Consider the following 27,316-nt stretch of genomic DNA (forward strand, 5'->3'; position numbering starts at 1 on the left):
TGCAGGGCTGTGGGGTCCAGTGCAGGCACCTGAACTAGACAGTGGTGGCAATGCCTGGGACCCAGTCATGGAAGGGGAGCTGAAGTTGGTTATATGGAAAGGTAGAGGCTGAACATTCTAGAAAGAAGAAACAGCTTGGACAATGAAAGGACCAGTGGATGATGAGTGATAGAAAGGGCAGGGAGGTTCACTGTGGCCAAGTGGACAGCACTGGACAGGGTGGCTGTGCGGATGGAGAGGCTTCAGGGACAAAAACAGGAAAGGCCTCATGAGCAGATGTCCTCCTCACTGTGGTTGTCAAAAGCAACTGCTGTGCCGAGTGGGATCTGGGTGCCAGTGATGAGCCCGCCACCTTAATTCCTGCCTTCTGAAATTCCTGAGGAGGTACAAATGTTGGAGGAACTTCATGAGTCAGCTCCAGGTAATCGGAAGGGGTCATCTGGGGGTAGGGGACAGAGAAGGACTGGAGACAGGCCTGGTGTGGCTGTGCTGAGGCTCTAGCTGCCAGCCCGGATGTGGATGCTGAGACTGGGCAGGCCCTTTGGTCCCTCGGTAAGGTCAGTCATGCTGGGAAATGAGAGCACTTTGGGTCACAGGCCAGCAGATGAGAATTCGGGAACAATCTGTGCAGAATGATGTTCGAGAGGATGAATTTGCTGTGGGGGTGGACTGGATGGGGAGAGACTCCATGTGGGGGAACCAAAGAGGCTGGTGCAGGGCCGTGGAGAGAGCTCATGACCTTGGACAGGTCATGGAGACTCTGGCTCAGCATCCTCTTTCCGGAATGCAGTGCTGCTTCCTAGCAGGAAGGCGGAGGCTGGGCCCCGGTGACCTCAGGTGAGGCTGAGCAGGGAGAGCAAGCAGCAGCCCTGGTCCTGTTCCCTCTGCATCTCTTGGCCTTGCCTGAAGCCTGCCACTTCCTGGGTCTCGGGTTCATTCCCTGGGGAGTGTGTGTGACTCATAGACTCACCAGGAGGAGTCACTGAGTGGCCTCTTCCTGAGCCTCTGCAGCATGCCAGAGGCTTCTCCAAGCTGCACCACAGATCTTCAGCGGGAGCCTTCTGTTCCCGTTCACAGATGAGGACACGGGGCTCCGAGGGAGCAAGTGCTCCTCTCAGCAAGAAGGGCAGAGTCAAGACTTGAGCCCAGGCTGTTCTGACTCCCAAACCACTCATCATCCACTCTGCCTCTGCCAGCCACGAGACCCCTGGGGAATGGAGGCCAGAGCTGGTGATGTCTGGTCAGAGAAGCAGGAAACAAGGGTGGGGAACGGGTCAGAGTTGTCTGCTGACCTCTGAGGCCTGTATGTGGGGTGTGGAGGGCTTCAGCACAGAGCCAGGCATTTAGTATTCCATCCATGTTTTCTGAAATTCTGCCTTTCTAGGAGAGGAGTGAGGCTTGCTTCTCATTCATTTGGTGGAGAACTAGAATTATTGGATGGATGCTACAGGGAAACTTTGTCAGCTCCACATTAGAAATTTTCTTTTAGAATAAAGATAACAAGGTAGTTATTTCAGAAAACATGGAGAAGTCTAAGTTGAGACAAATGTTACCCATCACCCTGCCATAGAGAAAGGCTTGGTCATTTTGATTTCCTCTCTTTTTCTGCCCCCGCCCCAATTTTAATGAAGTCAGAATCACATAGTGAAATTGGGATCACAGCATATGTGCTTTGTATAGGTCTTTTCACTTATATCACGAGCATGTTCTCATTCTTTGAAAATGTGATTTCTGCAGGGTGCACATTTGTGATTCTAGCTACTTGGGAGGCTGGGGTGGGAGGATCACAAGTTAGAGGCCAGCCTGAGCCAAATAGCAATATCCTGCCTCAAAATAAAATAAAGAGAGCTGGGGATGAAGCTCATTGGTCGAGTGCCCTGGGTTTAATTCCCAGTACTGGAAAAACAAACAAATAACAACATGATGTTTTGATTTTTGATGGTTACGTTGTATGAATGTGCTCTATGGCAGTGGGGTGGGTCGTGTTATTTCCAATGTTATGCCAATCTGGTGCTGTTGTGAATATTTTCGAACACATTTTGTGCATATCTTGTATTATTTCCAGAAGAAATGATCCCACAGGCAAAGCTTTCCAACCAGGTATGGGCTGCTGTGTAATGTAGGGAGCTTCCAGTTGTTGAAGATATGTAAGCAGATGTTGGAAAAACCATGAGAAGGAGAGTTGGCGCTGGAGATTCAGTGGAGAAAAGACAAGCGTAACCTAAGGCCCTTCTCACCACAGCTGAGATTCAAAGAAAAATGATTTTCAGATGCTGTGACCTCAGGATGCCCCCACCCTCAGCAGATGTCTGGACTTGAGAGGCAGGGGGCTGGGCAAGGGTAAGGAATGATTTCATTAACCACAGAATCCTGGGACCTGGAAATCAAATTGGCCACCCAGAATATCACAACAGGCACACACAGGAAGAGGGATAATCGCAGGGTAGAACACAAAGCTGGGCTTAAATTAGCAATTTGCCATCAGGCAGTCTGTAGCGGTCCTGTTACCAGTTAGGGGTGTGGGGTGGGCTGGGGTTTCTGGGTTGTGTGCTACTGATTTATAGCTGCTAGTGCAGCTGCAGAAATCAGCGGCTTTGTCTCTGGCCAAGAAGGATGTGTGTGGAAAGAATCTTGTCCTGTACAGCTTTTCCTACTGTTTCTTGAAAAGTGGAAAGAACTTGAACTTCAGAGTCCCATGAGATTAAAAAAAAAAAAAGCCTTATTAAACACACACACACACACACACACATGGAACTCCTTTTCCCACATAGGTAAACTTGTCACCAAGGCCTAGAATGGTGGAAGACAATTTATCTAAAAACACTTTATTGAGCACTTATTTTGGGCCAAGCACTCTGCTTAGAGATGTATCTATATTATATCTTATCCTGTTTGATCCTCACAGAACCCATAGAAGGGGAGTGTCATCCCCACTTTATAGATGAGAAAACCTGAGGCTCAGAGAAATGATGCAACATGCCCAAAGTCTCAGGGTCAGATGGAAATCAGAAGAGTGTCGTTCTGAGCCCAGAGCCCACACTCAAGACTGTTGCCCTGTCCTCTGCCACCCTTTATGTCAATTCCAGCCCCTCTAACTTACAAATAAGGAAACCAAGCCCTGAAATGGTTTTGTCTTTTGAGTTAGTGGCCACAGGAGGACTGGAACTCACTTTTTCTAATGTCACCCCCTCTCTCCTGGCATCACTTGGTACACTGGGCATCATCTGAGCTCAGGGTGGCCGGGCATGGTAGTGCTTGGGAGCATGAGAAGTGGGTTCTTGCACGAGGAAGCTGGGTCTGGGGGCCGCTGACAACACCTGTCAGACCTACAGAACCCCAAGTTTCCTGGAGTGGGGCCAGCAGCTGGAGACACAGCCCCCTCCCTCATAGGCAGACATGCTGGGCTTCAAGTCCAGGTCTCTTGGGCTCAGTGAGCAAGCCTCTTTTCTCCTCTGTGAAATGGAGATGACAGAAAAACACCTCATCTCAAGGTTGTGGCAACGTCTACCTGACAGCTCCTCCTAAGTTCCAGGGACAGTTCCAGGTGCTGGGGACGCAGCCACGATGGAGATTGTCACTGCCCCGGGGGAGCTGACATTCTAGTGGGAAAAGATAGATAATAAGCAAGTAGACATAGGCCAGGGCCACAAGCAGTGAGGGAAACTCAAGCGGGCCTAGGAGAGACCGTGGCGGGGGTGCAGTTGTGTACGGGAGGGTGGGAGGAGAAAAGTGCTCAGAGGAAGTGTTTATAGGCAGAGGCAGCAGCAAACCCCAAGGTGAAGGGGGATGATGCCTGGTGTTGGCACAGGCCTGGCCCCAGCAGGAAGCCGTAGGTGCTAATGATGTCTTTGGGCTGGTTGCCCAGCACTTGGGGACCAGAGTCAGGGATTAGCCAAGGGAGAATCTGCTTTTCCTGGTCAGACCAGATGCCCCTGCAGGACAGATGGAAGTCATCTGTTTCCCTTGATTATAAAAGCTCATGTGCCCAGAGTCCTGGGAAGTGCCCCACATCTGGTGATTTTCCATTCCTCCCTTGGGGAGCAATGGAGCCATTCTGCTAAACAGGGCAGGTAGCTCTGAGACACTTCCTTCCCCTGCCCAGGCCTGGTCATGCCAGGGAGGAGAGTGCTCCCCAGCAAAACTGGCATATCGACTTGGCATAGGTTACCACCAGAAACAGAATGGCTGCGCTTTCCCTGGCGCTGACCAGGTGGCAGCACCTCACATGTATGATCTCATCTAATTCTCTTAGCTCTTTGAGGTTTTTCTTCATTTAACAGATGAGGAAACTGAGGCTCAGAGATAATTCACTTGCCCAGAGCTACAGATGGGAAGTGGTGGAGTCAGACTTTGAATTGAGGCCCCTTGATTCCCAGAGCCCAGGCACGCAAAATGCCCATGAAGCAATGTCCATAAAGAAGGCTGAATTCATACCTCCCAATTCCTGCTGTGAAGAAAAGAACTCTTCGGTACAGCCAGGGATCTGGAGAGGCTATGGAGCAGAGCAGACTTATGTGTTAAAATGATAAACTGTTAATGAATAAAGCAAAAATGACACTGTTGAGTGCCAGGCAGAGAGACGGGACATAAGAAGTACCATACAGCCGGGCACGGTGTGCACGCCTGTAATCCCAGCAGCTCAGGAGGCTGAGGCAGGAGGATTGCAAGTTCGAAGCCAGCCTCAGCAACTTAGCAAGGCTCTAAGCAACTTGGCGAGACCCTGTCTCTAAATAAAACATAAAAAGGGCTGGGGATGTGGCTCAGTGGTTAAATGCCCCTGGGTTCAATCCCTGGTACCAAAAAAAAAAAAAAAGAAAGAAAAAGAAAAAAAGAACTACAACACAACATGGCCAAAGGCCTGAGTCTACTTGAGCTTTGGGGAACTGATTTTGATCTAATTCTGTCCACTCTGCACACCTGGATGAACCCCTCACTTTTGTGGGCCACAATTTCCTTCTGTGATCAAAACGGGAACATGCTGAGGCCCACCTCCCAGGCAGGGAGGGTACAATTTGAACAAGAGTATGTGTATGAAGTGCTCTGCCCAGGACTTTCCTGGCCGTTTGTCCTCAAAAAGAGTCCCTTGTGGGGGATGGGTTGGGCAAACTGTGTCACATCCACATATTGATCACAAAGACTAATAAACTTATGGGCATTCTTTTTATATGGAATTGTGGGATCGGATCATCAACTTGGCAAAGAGGAAACCCTCAAAGTCATTAAAAACTTGGAAATGAGCCAAGTGCAGTGGCACTTGCCTGAAATCCCACCAACACAGGAGGGTGAGGTAGGAGGATCCTGAGTTCGAGGCCAGCCTCAGCAACTTAGCAAGACCCTGTCTCAAAATGAAAAATAAAAAAAGGGCTGGGTCTGTGGCTCAACGGTAGAGTACTTGTCTAGCAGGTGAGAGGCCCTGGGTTCGATCCTCGACATCACATAAAAATAAATAAATAATAAAAGTATTGTGTCCAACTAAAAAATAAATATTTTTAAAAAATAAATAAATAAATAATAAAAAGGACTGGGGCTGCAGCTCAGTGGAAAAGTGCCCCTGGGTTCAATCCCCTGTACTAGAGAGGGGATAAAAGGCATCTGTCTGTACAGGAAGCGTTAAGTGCAAATCTCAAATCTTCAGGATACTTCTATGAGGTATTAACAATTTAGTGTGCCCAATTTATAGGTGAAAAAACTGAGACTCACAGAGGAAAGATGTTTGACTGCAGCCAGCCCTCTTGTCATCCTGTCACCTTGCCTCTCATCACATTGACCCCTCCATCAACCCAGCCTGGTGGTGATTGTCATTGCTTTTTTACTGGATGAGGGGACTGTGTGGCTCCCTGGCACCAGCCTTAGCCTGGAGCAAGGGCTTTGGGTCTATATCAGTCACGGTCCTATCAGAGTAAAAGGACCACTGGGACATATTTCTTTTTCTTTTTTTTTTTTTAAGTATATATTTATTTTAGTTGTAAATGGACCTTTATTTTATTTATATGTGATGCTGAGAATCGAACCCAGGGCCTCACACATGCTAGGCAAGTGCTCTACTACTGAGCCACAACCCCAGCCTCAAAATGGGACATATTTTTAGGCGTTAGCTTCTGCAGTTGTAGGGTCTGAAAGGCAAGCTGGTATCTGCAGGGCAGGCAGTGGGGCTGGACAGCCTCAGGCCAGAGAGAGTGCTGTGGACCTGTCCCTGGGTGGGATGTCTGCTCCCTCTGGAGACCTCAGTGTTGTTCTTAACACCTTCAGCTGATTGGAGGAGGCACCCCAGATGGCCAAAGAGAATCTCCTTTACTTAAAGTCAACTGGTCGGCAGTGTGAGCCCCATCTACTAAGAGCTATCACAGCCACGCTGGGGGAATGTTTGATTGACTAGCTGGGGACTGGAACCTCGCCACCCTGACACGAGTCAGACAGACTTGGGCTTGGTCCTGGTACTACAGCCTGTGGGTGGTGTGACATTGGGAACATTTCTTGGCCTTCTGACAAATGCCTTGGTTGTGCTCTCTGTGGTCAGTTGTTAAATTCATGGATGTGAATCAAGTGTCTCTCCAGTGCTTGTCACTTAGGAAAAGGGGGAACTATATTAGCATATTTTCTGTTAATAATAACACAATTACCACAGACTGGGTAAGTTATAAAGAAAAAAGGTTCATTTTGGCTCATGGTCCAAGACTGTGAGACCACATCTGGTTGATGGCCTTTTTGCTGGCGGAGTCTTCGAGTGGTGCAGGGCATCACCAGATCACATGGCAAGAGAAAGGGAACATGGGTGTGTATTTGTGTCTGTTCTTATCTTTCTCCCTCCTCTATTTTTTTAAAATATTTTGTTTAGTTGTAGTTGGACACAATACCTTTATTTTATTTTTATGTGGTGCTGAGGATCGAACCCAGCGCCCAGCATGTGCTAGGCGAGCATGCTACCGCTAAGCCACAACCCCAGCTCCTCCCTCTTCTTTTTTTTTCTTTTACTTTTTTTTTTTTTGTGGGGGGAGAGGGGGTCCTGCTTTGTTGCCTAGGCTGGCCTCAAACTTCTGGATTCAGTTGAGCCTCTTGCCTTAGCCTCCTGAAAAACTGCAACCCCAGGCGAGTGCTATCTGCTTTTTCTCCCTCTTATAAAACCACCAGGATTCAATCATGGGGGCTCCCTTGATTACCTTTTCTTAATTAGCCCCCAGAGGGCGCCCCCAACACCATATTTGGCCTATTTCCATCCTCCTAATGCCTCACAATGGGCATCAATTTTCAACCCATGAAGCCTTGGGGGACACACTTAGTCCATATCCAAACCACAACAGAGACACATATAGAAACAGATGGTCATGAAGCAATGTTCTATAATTGTGGTGCCGGGGCTTATTTCTGAGTTGCTTTTCCCTTTACCGGTTGCTGCCTGAGGGCAGGAGCCGTGTTCATTTATCTATCTTGTTTCCTGGTTCAGTTCCTGACCCTAAGGGAGGCATCTACTAAATATTTCTTTTTTGATAATGAGGATTGAACCCAGGGTTACTTAACCACTGAGCCGTGTCCCCAGCCCCTTTGTAAATTTTATTTTCTTTTTCTTTAATTATATGTTTTGTTTTGTTTTTTAATATTTATTTTATTTTTTTTTAGGTGTAGATGGACACAACATGAGGCCTTTATTTTTATGTGGTGCTGAGGATTGAACCCTGGTTCCACCCGTGCTAGGCGAGCCTTCTACTGCTGAGCCACAATCCCAGCCCTTATTTTTCTTTATTAGATTATTTATTTATTCTAATTTGTTACATGATGGCAGAATGCAATTCATTTCATATTACACATACAGAGCACAATTTTTCAAGTCACTGGTTGAACACAAAGTAGTTTCACACTATTCATGTCTTCATACATTGAACTTAGGGTAATGATGTCTAACTCATTCCACTGTCATTTCTACCTAGTGGCCTCCTCCCTTCCCCTCTCTCCCCTTTGTCCTATCTAAAGTTCCTCCATTCCTCCCATGCTCCCGCCCACACACCTCATTGCCATTATGAGTCAGCATCTTCATATCAAAGGAAACTTTGGCCTTTGGTTTTTTGGGATTGGCTAACTTCACTTAGCATTATATTCTCCAACTCCATCTATTTACCTGCAAATGCCATGATGTTATTCTTTTTTAATACTGAGTAATATTCCATTGTGTATATAGACCAAAGTTTCCCTATCCATTCATCTACTGAAGGGCATCTGGGTTGGTTCCACAATTTAGCTATTGTGAATTGCGCTGCTATAAACATTGATATGGCTGTGTCCCTGTAGTATGATGTTTTTAAGTCCTTTGGGTATAAACCGAGGAGTAGGATAGCTGTGTCAAATGGTAGTTCCATTCCAACTTTTCCAAGGAATCTCCATACTGCTTTCCAGATTGGCTGCACCAGTTTTCAGTCCCACCAGCAGTGTATGAATGTGCGTTTTCCCCCCACATCCTCGCCAACACTTATTGTTGTTTGTATTCTTTTTTTTTTTTTAACACAATGCCTTTATTTTTATGTGGTGCTGAGGATGGAACCCGGGTCCCGCCCATGCTAGGCGAGTACTGTACCGATAAGCCACAACCCCAGCCCCTGTTGTTTGTATTCTTGATAGCTGCCATTCTGACTTCAGTGAGATGAAATCTTAGAGTAGTTTTGATTTGCATTTCTCTAATTGCTAGAGACGTTGAACATTTTCTCACCATGCACAAAACTCAACTCAAAGTGGATCAAGGACCTAGGAATTAAACCAGAGACCTTGCACCTAATGGAAGAAAAAGTAGGCCCATCATATTGGATTAGGCCCCAACTTCCTTAATAAGACTCCTATAGTGCAAGAATTAAAACCAAGAATCAATAAATGGGATGGATTCAAACTGAAAAGCCTCTCAGCAAAAGAAACAGTGAGGTGAATAGAGAGCTTACAGAATGGGAGCAAATCTTTACCACAAACACATCAGATAGAACACTAATCTCTAAGATATATAAAGCACTCAAAAACCTTAACACCATAAAACCAAATAACCCAATCAATAAATGGGTCAAGGAACTGAACAGATACTTCTCAGAAGAAGATATACAATCAATCAACAAATATATGGAAAAAATGTAAATTTTATTTTGAGACAGGTCTGGCTAAATCCTTAGGGCCTCACTAAGTTGCTGAGGTTGGTCTCAAACTTGCAATCTTCCTGCCTCAGCCTCCCGAATTGCAAATATTTTTTTTCTTTCCTTCCTCCCTCCCTCCCTTCCTTCCTTCCCCAAGGATTAAACCCAGGGGTACTTAACCACAGAGCTACATCCCCAGCCCCCAACCACCTTTTAAATTTTTATTTAGAGACAGGCTTTTGCTAAGTCAATAGGGGCTTACTAAGTTGCTGAGGCTGACTGTGAACTTGCTAGCCTCCTGCTTCAGCCTCCTGGGCCACTGGCAGAGTCTCAGTATTTCTTAAATATCAAATTGGCACTTTGTTATTGAGATCCCCTCTGTGCAGTTGCTGGGGTATGTAATAAAAATCTTCCAGTTAGAGACGAGGGGGAAATATGTGTAGGAATCTCAGAGGTGCCCCTGGTTTTTCAGCTTAGTAATTCTTTCCTCCAGGAAGCCACTGATGGCTGTAGCCAACTCAACCCTCCTCTGGGTTTCCATGGTGTCCCCCAACGAACAGGGACCATGCACTATTTCAAACACTTGATTATTCATCTGTCTCTCTCTCTCTCTCTGCCCCCATGAGTGGGTGTGGAGTCAGGAAACTATCTTTTATTTAGAGTTGGAGCCCCAGCGGAGGCTGTGACACTCAGGTGGCATGCCAGTAGGTGTTTATAGGAAGGTCACATCCTGTTGCCAGAATCGCAGGCAGTGATATGTCACACTTGTGGATCCTGCTCCCTGGGGGCCTCCGTGTGTCTGGCTGCCCACTTTGTGGTCCAGCCATCCATAAACCAGAGCAGGGCCAGGGCGGTGGAGACCTGCTTGAGCCTGCCGTGGTTCTTGAACTGAACGAAGAGAGACATCTGTGCTGTTTATTGCTGAGTGGGACCCGCCTGGCCTCCCCACTCATGCTCAACTCAGGGACTCTTTATCTCCAGGTCCCAGCCCTTTATCTTCCACTGTGACATGCTCACTGAGCTTTGTTATAATTAACCACTTTCCTTCCTGAGGCTTTGCCAAAACTGAGACAGCTAATTAATTTCTGGCCTCTTGCCACCCTTGTTAAATGGTGGGCAGGGACACAGCTTGCAGCCCTGGCTGCCCAGCCGGGCTTGTTTTGCCCATCAGGAGAGCAATCACCCTTTGTCTGCAAATAGAGGGAGCCCCAGCTGGACCCCAACTGCTGGCAGTTGCTTTGTTTAAGCTATTTGTTCCCTGAAGTGGCAGAGACTTCCCGATCGCTGCTGTAAGTGTGTCTTTATAAAACAAAAGGATTGAATTTTTTTTTTCTTTTTAATATAGAAAGAAGAGAGGGTAGTGGTCAGGCATGTGGGCTCTGGAGTTTGAGAGACCTGAGGCACAACTGAGAGCCTGGGCTAGCTGTGTGCCTTTTGGCAAATCACTTCACCTCTCTGAGCTTCAACATTCCACACCTGTAAGGTGGGACTGATAATACCTCCGTGGTGTTTGTGCAGATTCATTGGAATAGTGAATTCAAGCAGGGAAGGTGACACAGTACACACTTGAGATATTTTCACCCACCACTTTTACTTTTAGTGCCAATATACCATATTCTTTTTTTTGTTGTTGTTATTTCTTTTTTTTTTTTATTGGTTGTTCAAAGCATTACAAAGCTCTTGACATATCATATTTCATACATTAGATTCAAGTGGGTTATGAACTCCCATTTTTACCCCAAATACAGATTGCAGAATCACATCGGTTACACATCCACATTTTTACATAATTCCATATTAGTGACTGTTGTATTCTGTTACCTTTCCTAACCTCAACTATCCCCCCTCCCCTCCCCTCCCATCTTCTCTCTCTACCATATTCTTTTTTCCATATTTTAATTGGTATCTTATAATTGTTCGTAATGGTGAGATTTGTTGCTATATGGTTATACATGCACACAGTGTAACAATGTAATTTAACTGATATAATTCCCCAGTTTTTCCCCTTTTTCTCTCCTCCTCCCCCCTGCTCCCTTTCCTCTACTCTGCTGATCTTCCTTTGATTTGATTTTCATGCGACCCCCCGCCCCGCCTCCCCGTGACCTTTCTTTTCTTTTAGCTTCCAAATATGAGAGAAAACATGTGACCCTGGACTTTCTGAGTTTGGCTTATTTTACTTAACATAATGCTCTCAAGTTCCATCTGTTTTCCCGCAAATGACATAATTTCATTCTGGGTTTTTTTTTTTTTTTTTTTAGGTAGCAGGGATTGAACTCAGGGGCATTCAACCACTGAGCCACATCCCCAGCCCTATTTTTTGTATTTTATTTAGAGACAGGATCTCACTGAGTTGCTTAGCTCCTCTCTTTTGCTGAGGCTGGCTTTGAACTTGCAATCCTCTCGAAACTCTGGGATTATAGGCGTGTGCCACCGCACCTGGCTCATTCTTCATTATGGCTGGATGAAGTTGTGTATGTATACTGCATTTTCTGTTTCCATTCATCTATTGACAGATACCGAGGCTAGTTCATACTTCGGCTCTTGTGACTAAACATGGGCATGCGAGTATTGCTACAGTATGCTGACTTTAATTCTTTAGGATAAATACCAAGGCAACATGCTGTATTTTTGATGAGGAGAGACCTTTTTTTGGGAAGATAGGAAGGGAAACAACTTTTTTTTTTTTTTTGCACTGAGGATTGAATGCAGGGCCTCACACATGCTAGGCAAGGCTCTTCTACTGAGCTACCTCCCCAGCCTGGCGGGCCATTTTAATAGTCATTACTTCTGTATTTTAGGCCATACCAGTAAAATGGACAACCCTTCTCTAATAGTCTCCTAGGGCTGCTGTAACAAATTGCTGTAAACTTGGTGACTTGAAACAACAGAAATTGTTAGAAGGCTAGAAGTCTGAAATCAAGGGGTCAGCAGGGCCTCATTCCCTAGAGAAAGACTTCTTTGCCTGGTTTCTGGTTGCTGGTGATCCTCAGTGTCCATTTTGTGTAGCTGCTACTATTTTTTTTTGTACTGAGGATGGAACTCAGAGGCACTCGACCACTGAGCCACATCCCCAGCCCTATTTTGTATTTTGCTTAGAGACAGGGTCTCACTGAGTTGCTTAGCGCCTCATCTTTGCTGAGGCTGGCTTTGAACTTATGATCCTCCTGCCTCAGCCTCCTGAACTGCTGGGGATTATAGGTGTGCAACGTCCAGCTGTCCTCTCCTTTTCTTCTTCTTCTTTCTTTCTTTCTTTTTTTTTGGTCCTGGGGATTGAACCCAGGGTGCTTTTCCACTGAGCCACATCCCCAGCCTTTTTTTTATTTTGTGTTTTGAGACAGGGTCTCACTAAATTGCTAAGGCTGACTTTGAACTTGCAATCCTCCTGCCTGGGCCTTCTGAGTCACTGGGATTACAGGTTACAGATGTGCACCACTGCCCCCAACTCTCTCCTCTTCTTATAAGGATACTGGTCTTATTATCCCACCCTGATCTAGTATGACTTCATTGTAACTAATTGTGCCTGCGATTAGTTACAATTTTCTTTTTCTGCCCTCACCATGAAGCTTCCTTCCAGTTCTGAGGTTCTGGGAATTTTTTCCCAAGGAGACCATCTATGTACCCAGAGAAGTTTATCATAGCATTATTTATAATAGCAACAAAAAAGTGGAAACAGCCTACATATCCTTCAGTAGGGGATTTTCTTTTCTTTCTTTATTTATTTTGCAGTGCTGGGGATGGAACCCAAGGCCTCCTGCATGCTAGGTGAGTGCTCTACCACTGACCTACATCCCAAGTCCCAAAAGGGGATTTATGAGGGAACTTTACTCAGGAGCCATCTAGGAGACTAGATCTAGACCATAGTTTTTTTGTTTGTTTGTTTGTTTGTTTTACGGTCCTTGAGTTAATTTTTTTTTAACACTTTTGCAGGCTTTTTTTTTTTTTTTTAAAGGAGAAGAATATGTAACAGAGACCTTATGTGGTCTACAAATTCTAATTGTTTCTTGGCCCTTTGCAGAATAAGTTTATTGACCCCTGGGCCAGAATAACAACCAGTCATCAAGATTAATTTGTATCAATAGATATGGAAAGATGGTCATAGTATATTTCTTTCTTTCTTTCTTTTTAAATTTTCTTCATTGTAGATGGACACAGTATATTTATTTACTTTTATGCGGTGCTGAGGATTGAACCCAGTGCCTTATTCGTGTGAGGCAGGCGCTCTACCACTGAGCCCCAGCCCCAGCCTGGTCACAGTGTGTGTGTGTGTGTGTGTGGGTGTATTTATTTATTTTAATCTTTATTTATGTCTCAGTATATTTCTTAAAATTTTTTTTTTTAGGGCTGGGATTGTGGCTCAGTGGTACACATGTGAGGCACCAGGTTCAAGTCTCAGTATCACATACAAATATATAAAACTAAAAAAAAGATCATCAACAACTAACAGAAATATTTAAAAAAAATTAGTTATAGATGGACACATGCCTGTATTTTATTTTTTTATTTTTATGGGATGCTGAGGATTGAATCCAGTACCTCACATGTGCTAAGCAAGTGCTCTACCGCTGAGCCACAACCCCAGCCTAAGGTCACAGTGTATTTTTGAGAGGAACAGCTGTCTAACAGTGTTACAGCAAGCTCTTCTTTCTATAAAATGGTCTTCATGGTATCTGTAATGATGGCTTATAATGTTAACAGTGGTTTTAAAGCTTTCTTTATGAAATGTTTTTTTTTTGTTGTTGTTGTTGTTTGAACATTTTATATTGAGCAGCTGCTATTTTTGAGAGCTGAAGAAGCATTTAGGAATAAAATTAATTCTGAATACTCCAGCGACCTGCCCTGGATTTGGTCAGGGACCCTCTGGGTTTCAATCTGGGCTGAAGCTGTTCTGTGTTTGGATCCTGAGGGGCCACAAGTTGGATTTGACTAAGTGTTGAAGCTATTGTTTTGTTTGTTTATTTGTTTTGGTTTAGGTCTCTTGCCTTCACTTTGACCCCATGGGCTGTTGTGCATAAGTGGGGGGAAAAAACCCCTCAGTTTTGTTAGAAACATATTAGCTCGCTTGGATAAATGATCTGAGTGAATGCTTCTACAGAGCTGAGTCACTTCAGACTCAGGGCAAACAGGGTCAGGCCCAGGCGTCCTGCAGGGCAGCGGGGTTGGTCCAGGTTGAGGTGGAGGAGGGAGGAAGGACAGAGAGAGGGGGTGGGGGAGAAGCAATGTCCTGATTGATGTCTTTGGTCTGTGACTCTTCCAAGGATCAGGGCACCTTGACACCCGGCACCCAGGGCTCCTCCCGTGAACACTATGTGTACCACGCCTGAGCTGACTGCTGGGACACAGTGTGAGTGGGACATAGCTCTTGCCTGGAGGCTGTCCTGTCCAGTGGGGGGGGTAGAGTGTGTTCATCCCACAGGTATGATGGGAGCTCCTGCTCTGGGCCAGGCACTGCTGTAGCGTCTAGACTCAGGCGTGAGTAAAACGAGTACCAAGGAGACTACTGTCCCCGAACCCCCAAAAGAGAAGCTGAAACAGAAGCCCCAGAATTTCGGGGACGAACACTGGTCTGTCTCCCCTCCCCCACTTTCTGACTGCAGCCTCGCACAATGGCAATCTGCTGTCTGTAAACTGGGGATAATAAATACTGCCTACCTCATGGGGTGCCGAGAGGATTAAGTGCTATAAAACGCCCTTCCCAGTGCCAGGCGCACAGTAAGTACCCAGCAGATGTTTATTATCTATTAAGAAGCAAAATAAAGCACAGGTGTACATAAATCTTGCCAGAGAAAGCCCTGGCACAGAGTTATTGTCCATAAATACTGGACAGAGGTGTACATTTGGTTCTGAGCTGATTTCTCCTGGCCCCAGGCAACCCCCCCCCCCCCCCCCCGCCCATTGTACCTGTGGCATTGTTCTGAGATTTCTTTCAAATCCTGGGGCCACAGGAGCATCAGGGAATGTGTGAAGAATAGCTGGATTTTGTGGAGCAAACCCACCCTGGATCAGCTTTCTTTACTCAGTCCTGGCCTCCGGACTGAGCCCCTTGCGGGGGCCACTGTTTAAAAAGCTGAAACAGGTGGCAAGGAAGCCGGGGAACGTGAACTTCAAAGCACTGATGTGCGTGTTTAAGAGCCTGTGCTCTGGAAACCAGATAGATCTGAGTTGGGATCTTGTTGTTGTCCCTTCCTACCTGCGTCCCTTTCAGTAAGCCATCTCTTCAGCTCACCTGTGGCAGGTGTTTGTTTGCACTAACCCTCAAGGGTTAATAGGATGAAATGAGATCAGGCACTTGCTGTGCTTGGCATTGCGCACCTGGCACCTGAAGGAAAAGACACTCTGAGAATATTGTTCAAGAAGCTGTCAGACCAGCACATCTGTGCCTGGTACCCAGGAGGGAGCATATCGACCTTCTGGGCTTCAGAAATTAAGATGTCAGCCTCTCTGACCAACAGCTCTGGGTTCCCTGGGGAGAAAGTTCTTACAAGGACCTTATTTGTCATTCTGCATGAGGCTATTCAGCTGGCTCTCCAGAGGCCAGAGGCCTGGGGACGAGTGTAGATTGAATGTAGCCCTGACGGTGCAGGCCTGTGGGCAGAGGGACTCACTCACCCAGCACACCCGAGCTGTGTCAAGTTGAAAGAAAATTAATAGAAGTGGTGATGATCTTCTGCCATGGGGCTGGTTTGATGGAACGTGGAGTGGATTTAGGGCTCGGAAATGAACGTGTTCCACCACTTGGTGTTTTAAGTGAAGGAAGAGGGCTGAGAGAGATGGTTGGGAGCAAATGCCCCAGCAGCTGCATAATTCAACAGGAGCTAATGGGGATTTGGACTTCGCAAAGGGTTTCTAAAAGCATCTCAGAGTCACGAGAAGTTCAGCCACAGCTTTCCCATCCTCACCCCCTGCGTCGGGTCCAATGGGTAAGTTTTAATTTTTTTCCTGCAGTGTCAGGGATCAGACCCAAGACCATGTGCATGCTGGGCAAGTGCTCTGCCCCCGAGCCATACTCCCAGCCCCCAGAGGAAAGTGATGGAACCCTAAGAGAAAAAAGCAGAACAAATATCAAGGGGAGAACCAAAGGGCTGCTGATTTCCATCTTCAGGATGGCCCGTAAGTGCGACATTTTCCCATGTATTGGCCTCTAAACAGCATCTGACACCAAAATTTCTAATGAAGAAATACTCAGAAAGGTGAAGTGAAGTTCAAGATCACTTAGCTTTGTATATTAAGGAACTAGTACCTGTTTTGCTCTGTTTGTTTTGAGAAGGGGCTTTTGCTACGTTGCTCAGGCTGATCTTACACTTCTGGACTCAAGTGATCCACCTGCTTTGGCCTCCCAAGTAGATGGGACTACAGGCACATGCCACCATGCCTGGCTCAGGGGCCAAGATCGGAATGGCTCTAAGGACTTCCTTACTCCATTTTCAAGCTTATGAAAGAAATACTGTGAGAGCTCTTGATTATCTTTTGTGTTCCTCCACCTCAAATTTGTATGTTGAAGCCCTAACTCACCTCCGCTATGATGACATTGGGACTCCTCTGGTTGCTTTTTTGTACTGGGGATTGAACCCAGGGATCCTTTACCACCGAGCAACATTTCCAGCCTTTTTGTTTTGTAATTTGAAGACAGGGTCTTGCTAAGCTGCCTAGGGCCTCACTAAGTTGCCAAAGCTAGCCTCAAACTCACAATCCTCCCTGCCTCAGCTCCAGAATTGCTGGATTACAGCCATGCACCACTATGCCTGGTGCCAGTCCCCCCCCCCACCCACCATAACTGTTTCTTGCTTTGATCTGTAATTTATATATGATAGCCCCAGACCCAAACATTTGGTTTTTCTCTTCTGACTTTGTTATTCCTTCAGTATTTATGTCAAGAGAGATTTGTTCTCCCAATAAAATATGTAGTTTGACTTTCGTCCAGTACACCTAGGCAAATATACACAATGTAAACAACAACCACCAGACATGGTAGTGCATGCATGTAGTCCCAGCTACTTGGGAGGAAGAGGCTGGGGGATTACTGGAGCCTAGGAGTTCAAGGCCACTCAGGGCAACATAGCAAGACCCTATCTAAAACCAAAACCATGTTAAGTATTTTTAAATGTGTGGTATATTATGTTATGTTGTGCAACTCTTACCACCATCCACCTCCAGAACTTGTTTATCTTCTCAAACTGAAACTCCATACTCATTAGACAATGAATCCCTAAACTCTTCTTCCCCAGCCCCCGGAAACTGCCATTCTTTCTGACTCTAATGAATCTGAATCCTTTAAGTACCTCATGTAAATGAAATCATACCCTATTCACTAGTACTGGAAATTAAACTCAGGGACATTCAACCACTGAGCCACATCCACAGCCCTATTTTGTATTTTGCTTAGAGACAGGGTCTCACTGAGTTGCTTAGTGCCTCGTTAAGTTGCTGAGGCTGGCTTTGAACACGAGATCTTCCTGCCTCAGCCTCCTGAGCTGCTGGGATTACAGGTGTGCGCCATCACGCCCAGTTTAGTCACTGTTTTTGACTGGCTTATGACCTCAAGGTTCATCCATGAGGCTTGTGTCAGAATTTCCTTCTGGGGCCTTGGGTGTAGCAGTGGATAGAGCACTTACAAAGCATGTATGAGGTCCTGGATTCAATCCCCAGAATCCCCAGGAAAATAGCCTCTTTCCTCTCTAAGAAATAATAATGTCCCATTATATATAGTTGTGCATCCCTAATCTAAAACCTCGAAATCTGATATGCTCCAAGATCCTAAAATTTTTGAGTATCAATGATACCACAAATGGAAGATTCCATACCTGATCTGTGATGGGTCACAGTCAAGAAGCAGATGCATTAAAAATACTGTTTAAAATCATCTTCAGGGTGCTGGGGTTCTGGCTCAGTGGTAGAGTGCTCGCCTCGAATGTGCAAGACCCTGGGTTCGATCCTCAACACCACATAAAAATAAATAAGTGAAATAAAGGTGTTGTGTCCAACTACAACTAACAAATAAATATTAAATAAATAAATAACATAAAATCATCTTCAGGCTATGTGTATATGAAACATAAATTAATTTTGTGTTTAGACTTAGATCCCATCCCCAAGGCATCTCCTTATAAATAGGCAAATATTCCCAAATCTGAAATCTTTTTGTGTTTGGTACCATGGCTTGACTATTTTACTTAGAGGCAAAGTCTCACACAATTGCTTAGAGCCTTGCTAAGTTTCTAAGCCTGGCTTTGAACTCATGATCCTCTGCCTTAGCCTCCCAAGCTGCTGGGATTACAGGAATGCACTACTGCGCCCAGTTTCAAATCTGAAATCTGAAACACTTCTGGTCCCAAGCATTTTCAATAAGGGTTATTCAACCTATACCACATTTTATTTATCCAGTCATCTCTCAAAGGGACACTTCCCTTTTTGCCCCTCTGAACAATGCTGCCATGAATATGCATGTACTGACATCTCTTCTAGACTGTTTTTGACAGGCGTGGTGGCTCATGCCTATAATCCCAGAAACTCAGGAGGCTGAGGCAGAAGAATTGCAAGTTCAAGGTCAGCCTTAGCAATTTAGCAAGATGCTGAGTAACTTAGTGAGACCCTGTCTCAAAATAAAAAATAATAATAATAATAAAAAAAAAAAGGACTGGGGATGTGGCTCAGTGGTTAAGTGCCCCTGGGTTCAATCCCTGGCACTTCATCCCTCCCACCAGAGTCTGCTTTCCATTATTTTGTGTGTCTCCCCAGAAGATTAATTACTAAATCATATGACATTTCTATTTTCAATTTTTTGAGGAATTGCTAGGCTGTTTTTCATAGCAACTGCACCATTTTCCATTCCCACCATAGCACTCAAGGGTTCCACATCTTTGCCAATACTTGTTTTCTATTTTTTTTTTTTTTTATATCTAATAGTCATTCTAGTAGGTGTGAAGTGGCATCTCATTGTGCTTTTGATTTGTATTTCCCTAATGATTCGTGGTATTGAGCATCTTTTCATGTGCTTGATGGCCACTTCTACATCTTCTTTAGAAAAATGTCTGTTCGTCTTTTGCTGATTTTTTTAACCAAGTTGTGTTTTTACTGTTGAGTTGTAGGAGTTCTTATGCATCGTGGCAGAGTGGCAATAGCAAACAGCTATATATTAGTTGGTGCCACAGTTTGTTCAATATCTGCCCCTCTCCCAGGCCATACATTCCAAGAGGCCAGACTGTCATCGTTATGTGTAGGTTAAGCATCCCTAATCCAAACAGGACTGACAGTGCCTGGTACAGATCAGGTGATCAGATAAGTAGGCAGACCTCAGCTTATCATAAATCCACATTCCTTGACTCTTCATGTTGAGAGGCGGGTGAAGAAGGAACAATAACCTAGTCCTGAGGAACAGTAGAGCAAAGTGGTTACTAGGTTCTGACCCTAAACTGCTTGGATTAGATACCAGCTCTGCGTCTTACTAGTCAAATGATCTTGGGACGGTCACTTCACCTCTCCTGCCTCAGTCTACCTTCCCCAAGAGATGTCAGCACTTATCTTGGAAGATAAGTGATTGGAAGAAGGTAACAAGCTGAGCGGGGTGAAGCAAGGGATTTAAAACAGGCAAGAGATTGATGCCAACAGAGGGGACAATGGGACCATTAGGCCTCCTTTACCACCCCTGAACCTTACACAGCCAGGTGACCACCCCTCCACTCAGCAAGACAGCAAAATTCTGTCCCCAGAGAAGTTTACTGGGAGGAACTCTGGACTCGGGGCCAGCAGACACAGAGAGTCAGAGTGAAATGCCAAATGGAAAGTGGGGGTGGGGGGACCCCAAGCCCGTTCCTTAACTCTGTAGCCTGAATCCTGACCGCCAGAAGTGGGCAGCATAGAAAGGAGAGGAGAGGCCTTCGAGTGACTGATGTGCACATGTCCTTGGTGTGAAGCCAAATTGTCAGTCACCTCCCAGCAAAGCCCACCAGTCCCCCCCCACCCCACAGCTGCCAATCAGTTATTCAATGCATCACTCAAAGCTTAACCTGCGTCATGTCTCACCAGATATTTCAAGGGATTCTCCAGAATCAAAGAGGGAGGGCAAAGCAGACAAAGAAGCCAAGATATTTGAAGTAAGTCGTTAATGCAGAGAGCAGAAGAAAGTACAGAAGTTATTAGTGTCCTCAGTGAGTTAAGAGATTGTGTCCCTGAAATAAGATGCTCTACATGCTATATAAAAAGAGAATAACAAGAGGAGAAGAAAGGGCACAGGGAGAATGAACTAATTTTTAGAAAGTCAATATAAGGGTTGATAGATAATGAAAAGGAAATCTCCCAAAGGCTTCAACCAAAAGACAATGTGAGGAAACGAGAGGATTAGTCCAGGAAGGCTCACATCTGATTGATGGATTTTCCATGGATTCCAGGAAAAGCATCAAAGAGGAAACTATCAAAGAAATGATATAAGGACTGGAGGTATAGCTCAGTTGGTAGAGTGCTTGTCTAGCATGCATAAGGCCCTGGGTTCAATCCCCAGCACCACACACACACACAAAAAAAAAAAAAAAAAAGAAAGAAAAGGAAAAAAATGATATAAGAAGTTCATCTTCAAGAGCATGAGTCTTGGGCTGGGGATGTGGCTCAAGCAGTAGCGTGCTTGCCTGGCATGCGTGCGGCCTGGGTTCGATCCTCAGCACCACATACAAACAAAGATTGGGTCCGCCAGAAAAACTAAAAAATAAATATTAAAATTCTCTCTCTCTCTTTCTCTCAAAAAAAAAAAAAAAAAAAAAAGAGCATGAGTCTTCAGGCTGACAGGGTTCAATACAAATAAAAAAGAGTCATCCTAAAGCAGCACATCATTACCAAATGTCAGACTGCCAAGGATAAAGAGAAGATCTCTAAAGGTTTGGCAGGATAGATTACATATGAATTATCAGGAACCACAATGGTTTCAGATGCTTCAGTGGCCACGCTGGGAGCTAGAAGATGAGGAAGTCATGCCTTCCAAGTTCTGATGGGAGGCCAGGTGGTGCGTGCCTGTAATCCTAGCTACCCTGGAGCCTGGGGAAGGAGGATGGAGAGTTCAAGTCCAGCCTCTGCAACTTGGTGAGATCTTGTCTCAAGATGAAAAAAAAAAATTAAAGGGCTGGGATTGTGGCTCAGCAGTAGAGCACTCGCCTAGCACAGGCGGGACCCAGGATCGATCCTCAGCACCACATAAAAATAAAGGCATTGTGTTGTGTCCATCTACACCTGAAAAAAAATTTTTTTTTTAATTTAAAAAGAGGGCTGGGGATATAAGTTCAGTGGTAGAGCACCTGCCTAGCATGTGTGAGGCCCTGGGATCCATCTCACAATCTAGTGAGATCCTATATCAAAATAAAGAATAAAAAAGGGTTGGAGATGTGGTTCAGTGGGAAAGCACTCCTGGGTTCAATTCCCTAATACCCCAAAAACATCCTGATGGAAAATTATTTCCAACTACTATTCCAGATACAGTTAAAAAAAATAAAAACATAAATGAGGATAAAAAAAAGACATTTTCAGACAAGCAAGAGGATAAAAAACCTGCCCCGATATGCCCTTTCTTAGGAAATGACTGGAGGGTGTTCTCCACCAAAATGAGGGTATAAACCAAGAGAGATGGACACTTTCAAACTAGGAAACAGGTGCTCGAACAGAGGGAAAGAGGTGTACAGCTGTGTAGATAGCAACCAGACCCGGGAGGAAAGGGGAGGAATAAAGAAAGGCCCAGCAGACAGATCACTAGGAAAACAAAAGGTATGGATCGTGTCCCTGCACAGAGAAGGCATTTTATGGATCTGTTGGTGTGTTGGAAGAGATTTGGAAATATGTGCCCAGAACTAAGCAAATGAAAAATGAGATAATTATTAACTCCAGGAAAATAAAAGTCTACATTATAAAACAAATGTAATTATAGTATACTCTTTGGCTCAGAAAAGGAAGGATAATATCTATGGAATCTTAAGAATGTAAAACCTAAAAATATGGAGAAAAAAGTCGGACATGATGGTGCACGCTTCCAGACACTCAGGAGGCTGAGGCGGGAGTATTGTTAGAATATTGTTAGAGTCCATGAATTCAAGACCATCCTGGGCAATATAGTGAAACTCTGTCTCAGTAAGAAGTAAGTAAGTAAGTAAATAAATAAATAAATAACAAAGAAGAGATAATAAAGAAAAAAGAGGAGGGCTGAGATTGTAGCTCTGTGGTAGAGTGCTTATCTAGCATGTGTGAGGCACTGGCTTCAATTCTCAGCACCACATATAAATAAATAAAGGTCCATCAACAACTAGAAAAAAAGAAGAAGAAGAGGAAAAGAATGTAAACCCTGAATTATTATTTTTTTGAGATAGGGTACTTTGTTGCCTAGGCTGGCCTCAACTCCTGGACCTCCTGTCTCAGCCTCCTGAGTAGCTGAGATTATAATCATGTGCCACCTTACCAGGCTAACTAATCCTGAATATTGATTTAGCTAAAATTTGTGATAAAACTATATTGGAGAATGGAAAGAGGAAGAGTTGGGTCTACCATAATATGGAACTGTGCTGGACATTCCTGTGTTCACAGATACTTGGTTCTCCTTGCACATAGAAAACTTTATGTCTCCGCCTCGCGCAGGTGGGCACGGCTATAGGACTACTTCTGTCTGGTGGGCCCAAGGTGGAAGTACCTTGCTGCTGTTAGAGGAATACTTAGATGCCTCTCTGCTCCCTCTGGGATGATCAAGGAGACTGTGGGTCAAGATGGCAGAGTCACAAAAGTGAAGCAACCTGGAATTGCCTCTTGGAATATGAGGTCCTGACAATGTTGAGTGGATTCTGCAATGTAGGAAATAAACCTTCAATCTGTGAAGCCACTGAGGTTTGGGGACTGTTTGTTACTGCTGCATAACCTTACTTAACCAAATACAAACTTCAGTAAATACTCTAAATACTCTCTAAAATTCATACATCAAGAAATAGCTTATACTTTAGAATTATAGAAATAATCACCCAAATAAATAGTTAAAAACATTAACAGTGGTCACCTCTGGGGAGTAGGACAGAGGAGAGAGGAGGGGTGAACAGAGGGGGGAACCGTTTTCATTAAAGTACTCTGTGCCTTTTTGCAGTCTCTAGTTGTATTACATAGGCAGAAATAGAATTTTAACAAAAAACTACTTTTATATACATAGTTTGGGAAATCTCTAACAAATCATTTCAGTGACTGTCTCTTGGGAGGGAAAGCCTGCTAGACAGGATGTTTGAAAAGCTACAGATGTGGCTGGACACAGGCAGGCATCATGGGTGAGGAGGCTGAGGTGAAAATGGGGAGGTATGGATCCGTGTCCTGAGCAGATCTGCTTTTCAGAGTGAGCACCCTTCCCTGTGTGGGTGATGAACTTGGGGGAGAGAGACTGCTGGTGGTGAGCAGTTGGGAGGCTGCTGCGCTGGTCTTGGTGAGAGCTGATGAACCACGGAGGAAGCCATCTCCTGTGAGCCAGGCACAGTGGTGCATGCTTGTAATCCCAGCCACTCGGGAGGCTGAGGCAGGAGGATTGAAATTTGAGGCCAAATTTGGCAGCATTTAGTGAGACACTGTCTCAAAATAAAAAGGGCTGGGGATGTAGCTCAATGGTGAAGCACTCCTGGATTCAACCCCCAGTACCAAAAAAAAAAAAAAAAAAAAAAGACATCTTTGTCACAAATGGAGCCTGCTGTTTGCACTGTTGATAGCAAGAAACAAAATGGACCAAATCCCCTTCCTTCAGGGAGCTTATATGGGCAAGAGATCCCCAGGGACAGAAGAGAAGATACATATGTCAGTGATAACTTGAGGCAGTGGTTCATGGTCTAGAGAAAAGCAGAGAGCTGGGAGGTAGTACTTAAGGGGATACTTAAGATAGGGTGATCAGGAAGGGTGTCTCTAAGGAGGTGACATTTGAAGGGTCCTCAATTATGTGAAAGAGTAAGTCCATCTAAATTCGGGAAAAAGCAAGTCCAGAGGTTCTGGGATGGGAGCCGGGCTTGGCGTGTATGACGAACAGCAAAGAGGCCGGGGTGTGGCAGAGGACCCCAGGAGAGAGACAGGTGCTCGGAGCCAGGGTCCCAGAGGTTGTGGAACACAGAGGGAAATTTGGGGGATCACGGCGGGGGGGGGTAATGGTTGAGAACAAGGGCATGGAGTAATTTGTCTTGGGGCTGGAAAGAAAATCGGCTAAAGAGGCCATCAGAGCAGGGCTGGGCTATGGGGGCCAGAGAGGGAAGCAGGGAAAGAGGGGTCTGGGGTACCCCTGGCAGCCGCACTGGGCCACTCAGCCCCCCTGGACCAGTTAGAGCAACTCCAGCTCCTGCTTCCCAGCATCGCAGCCCCCTCAGGGAAGGGAAGGATCCTTCACATCAAAATAGCAGGCAAAGAACAGCCTCGAATTGTTCTGCGTAAAAGCGAGAAATTAGAGGAGTCAGCTGTGGGCCCGCCGCCGCCCACGCAGCTGCCACCCGCACCCTGCTGGAGACCCACTTCCCGACGCTGCGATTCTGCTGTCTCCCAGCAAAACTTTTTACTTCTCCAGCCCTGAGCAAATAGCAGCTATTTTGAGAGGGAATGGGACAGATGCTGGCCCTGGAGGACAAGGAGCATGTCCATTTTTCTTTTTTAAACTCAAAAAATAAATTAAAAAAACCCAACCATCACTTGAAGGAACAGCTTTGGCAGATGGGAGTTTGTGCGGCAGTGAGTGTCCTCATCCTGGGCAGTATGAGGGACTCTCAAGGAGAGAGAGGGGCACAGAGACACACACTGTGGCATTACCCTTGCAGTAGAGTGGGGAAAGAGCATGGGGAGGTCAGCCAAATTTTCAGGTTCGCTCTGCTGCTGTGTGACCTTAGGTGAGTTGCGCCACCTCTTTGGCCTTCAGTTTCCCTGTCACTAGTATGGGCTTATGGATGCACAATAATTCTCAAATGTTAGAGTTCTTAAGAATCCCTTGGGGTTGGGGTGTGCTTGTTAAAGATGGAGAATCTCAGGCCGCAGTTCCATAGATTAGGATGTAGCAGCCAGGCATGGTGGCATTCGCCTGTAATCTCAGCAACTCAAGAGGCTGAGGCAGGAGGATTGTAAGTTTGAGGCCGGCCTGGGCAACTTATTAAGACCTAGCAGATCTGAGGTGGGTTTGATAAATCTGCATTTCTCAGGCTTTTCTGGTAATTGTGAAGGGAGCCCTTGGACTCCACCTTAATGAAATTGCTTCCCCCTGATATATGAGAGCCTGGTGATCTCCCAGCTCTGGTATACTCATGAGCGTTGCTCTCACAGTGAAACCTTCTTTGGGTTCCTCTGAGTTCCAGGGTCATGAAAGGAGTCCTTTCCCCCTGCCTCAGTGCCTCTGTGTTCCTGTGATGTATGCTGCTTTGGGACAGTCTCCTTCAGGCTACCCAATGTCCAGCCGAGGCCCTGGTGCAGAAGGGACCATGGCTATAAATGTTGGCCAAACAAGGAACCAGCTGCAGTGCAGACACAGAGCACGGAGGATGTTGGGAGTGCTGGGTGCAGAGTTTGGTTGCACACCTCTGGTTTGACATCTGGGTTTGTGTCCTGGGCAGGGTGTGTGACACTGTCAGCAACTCACCTTCCCCACACCCCTGGGGAAGTAAGGAGGGACACTGAGGTTACTATACAGGGATGAGACCAGATGCATGGCCAAGGCAGGGCCAGGAGCCTTGGTCTACCATGGAGGACAGCCCAGAGGTTTAGGGCCCCAGACTGTCTGCCAGGCAGAGTCCCTTCCTTAGAGTTGGTCAATCATATTCCCCAAAACAGGCCAGCGGTGGGAGCTAGAGAGTCAGGTCATTCTGGTCAAGCCCAGCTTCATTCTACATAGAGAAAGAGTAATAACAATTATCCTCTCTGAGTGATTTCTTTCATTTTTTGGTCAGGGGGAGTCTGGAGATTGAACTCAGGGACATTCGACCACTGAGCCACATCCCCACCCCTATTTTGAATTTTATTTAGAGACAGGGTCTCACTGAGTTGCTTAGCACCTTGCCATTGCTGAGGCTGGCTTTGAACTCACAGTCTTCCTGCCTCAGCCTCCGGAGCCACTGGAATTACAGGCGTGCACCACCGTGTTGGGGCAGAGTTATTTCTTATTTTTCTTCCTTTTTTATGATGCTGGGGCTTGAACCCAGGGCCTTGTACACCCCCAGCCTTGTCCTACCTGTTTAGCAATCATAGGACTCAGAGCTAAGTTCTGTATTATCCCATTAAATTTTTACAACAACCCTAATACTGCCCAGCAAATAAAACAAACAAAAAAATATAACCATCCCAAGAGGCTGGTATAAGTATTACCCTCTTTTTAAATTAAGGACACTGAGGCTCAGACTGTTCAAGCTGCTGGCCCAGAGTTACTCAGTGGAGGCAGGATTAGAACCCCGATATGTTTTCCTCTGGAGCCAGTGTTTCCTGTAACCATATTGCTTAGTACCTCTCAGAAGATAAGAATTTTCCTAAAATACCTTCTGTCAAAGTCACCCAAAACAAAGAAGTCCTTTTTTGCATCTGTTGTAGTGTGAAGGAGTGATACCAAACCAGATGATTCAGGGTTCCAGTCCCACCCCTGCCCTGACCTTTTGTGTGACCTTGAGCAAGTCACTTACCTCCCTGAGTTTAATAAAAACTGAAATCTGTGACATGGGATGATTATCCATGCGCTTCCTCCTAAGGTACACTAAGTTGAAGACGGCCACCAATATCTACATCTTCAACCTGGCCTTGGCTGATGCGCTGGCCACCAGCACACTGCCCTTCCAGAGTGCCAAGTACCTGATGGAGACGTGGCCCTTCGGGGAGCTGCTCTGCAAGGCTGTGCTCTCTATTGACTACTACAACATGTTCACCAGCATCTTCACTCTCACCATGATGAGCGTCGACCGCTACATCGCCGTCTGCCACCCGGTCAAGGCCCTGGACTTCCGCACACCTGCCAAGGCCAAGCTGATCAACATCTGCATCTGGGTCCTGGCCTCAGGTGTTGGTGTCCCCATCATGGTCATGGCTGTGACCCGACCCCGGGGTGAGTGAGGGAGGGAGCTGTGGCACAGGCCTCTGACTGCAGGAGGCAGCATGTGGGCCCCCATGGGTCCCCAGGGCAGCTACCAGGAAGAGTGGAGGTGGCTCACCAGTGGAGGAGTGGTTGGTGGAGCAAAGGAGGTGTGATGGCTGGCCAGTGGGAGGGTGGAAGGTCCACCAGTGGG

General features: G+C 45.8%; 1 protein-coding gene across 1 annotated transcript in view; it reads left to right on the plus strand.

Moving 5' to 3' along the window:
• Oprd1 (opioid receptor delta 1) overlaps positions 1-27,316 on the plus strand; it is a 36,892-nt gene that overhangs the window by 6,224 nt on the left and 3,352 nt on the right. Inside the window, exon 2 of the mRNA XM_027937504.2 lies at positions 26,786-27,135. Coding sequence (XP_027793305.1) covers positions 26,786-27,135 — 350 coding nt within the window. The remainder of the gene's footprint in view (positions 1-26,785; positions 27,136-27,316) is intronic.

This window comes from Marmota flaviventris, chromosome 10, assembly GCF_047511675.1.
Source record: "Marmota flaviventris isolate mMarFla1 chromosome 10, mMarFla1.hap1, whole genome shotgun sequence".
NCBI classification, from domain to species: Eukaryota; Metazoa; Chordata; class Mammalia; order Rodentia; family Sciuridae; genus Marmota; species Marmota flaviventris.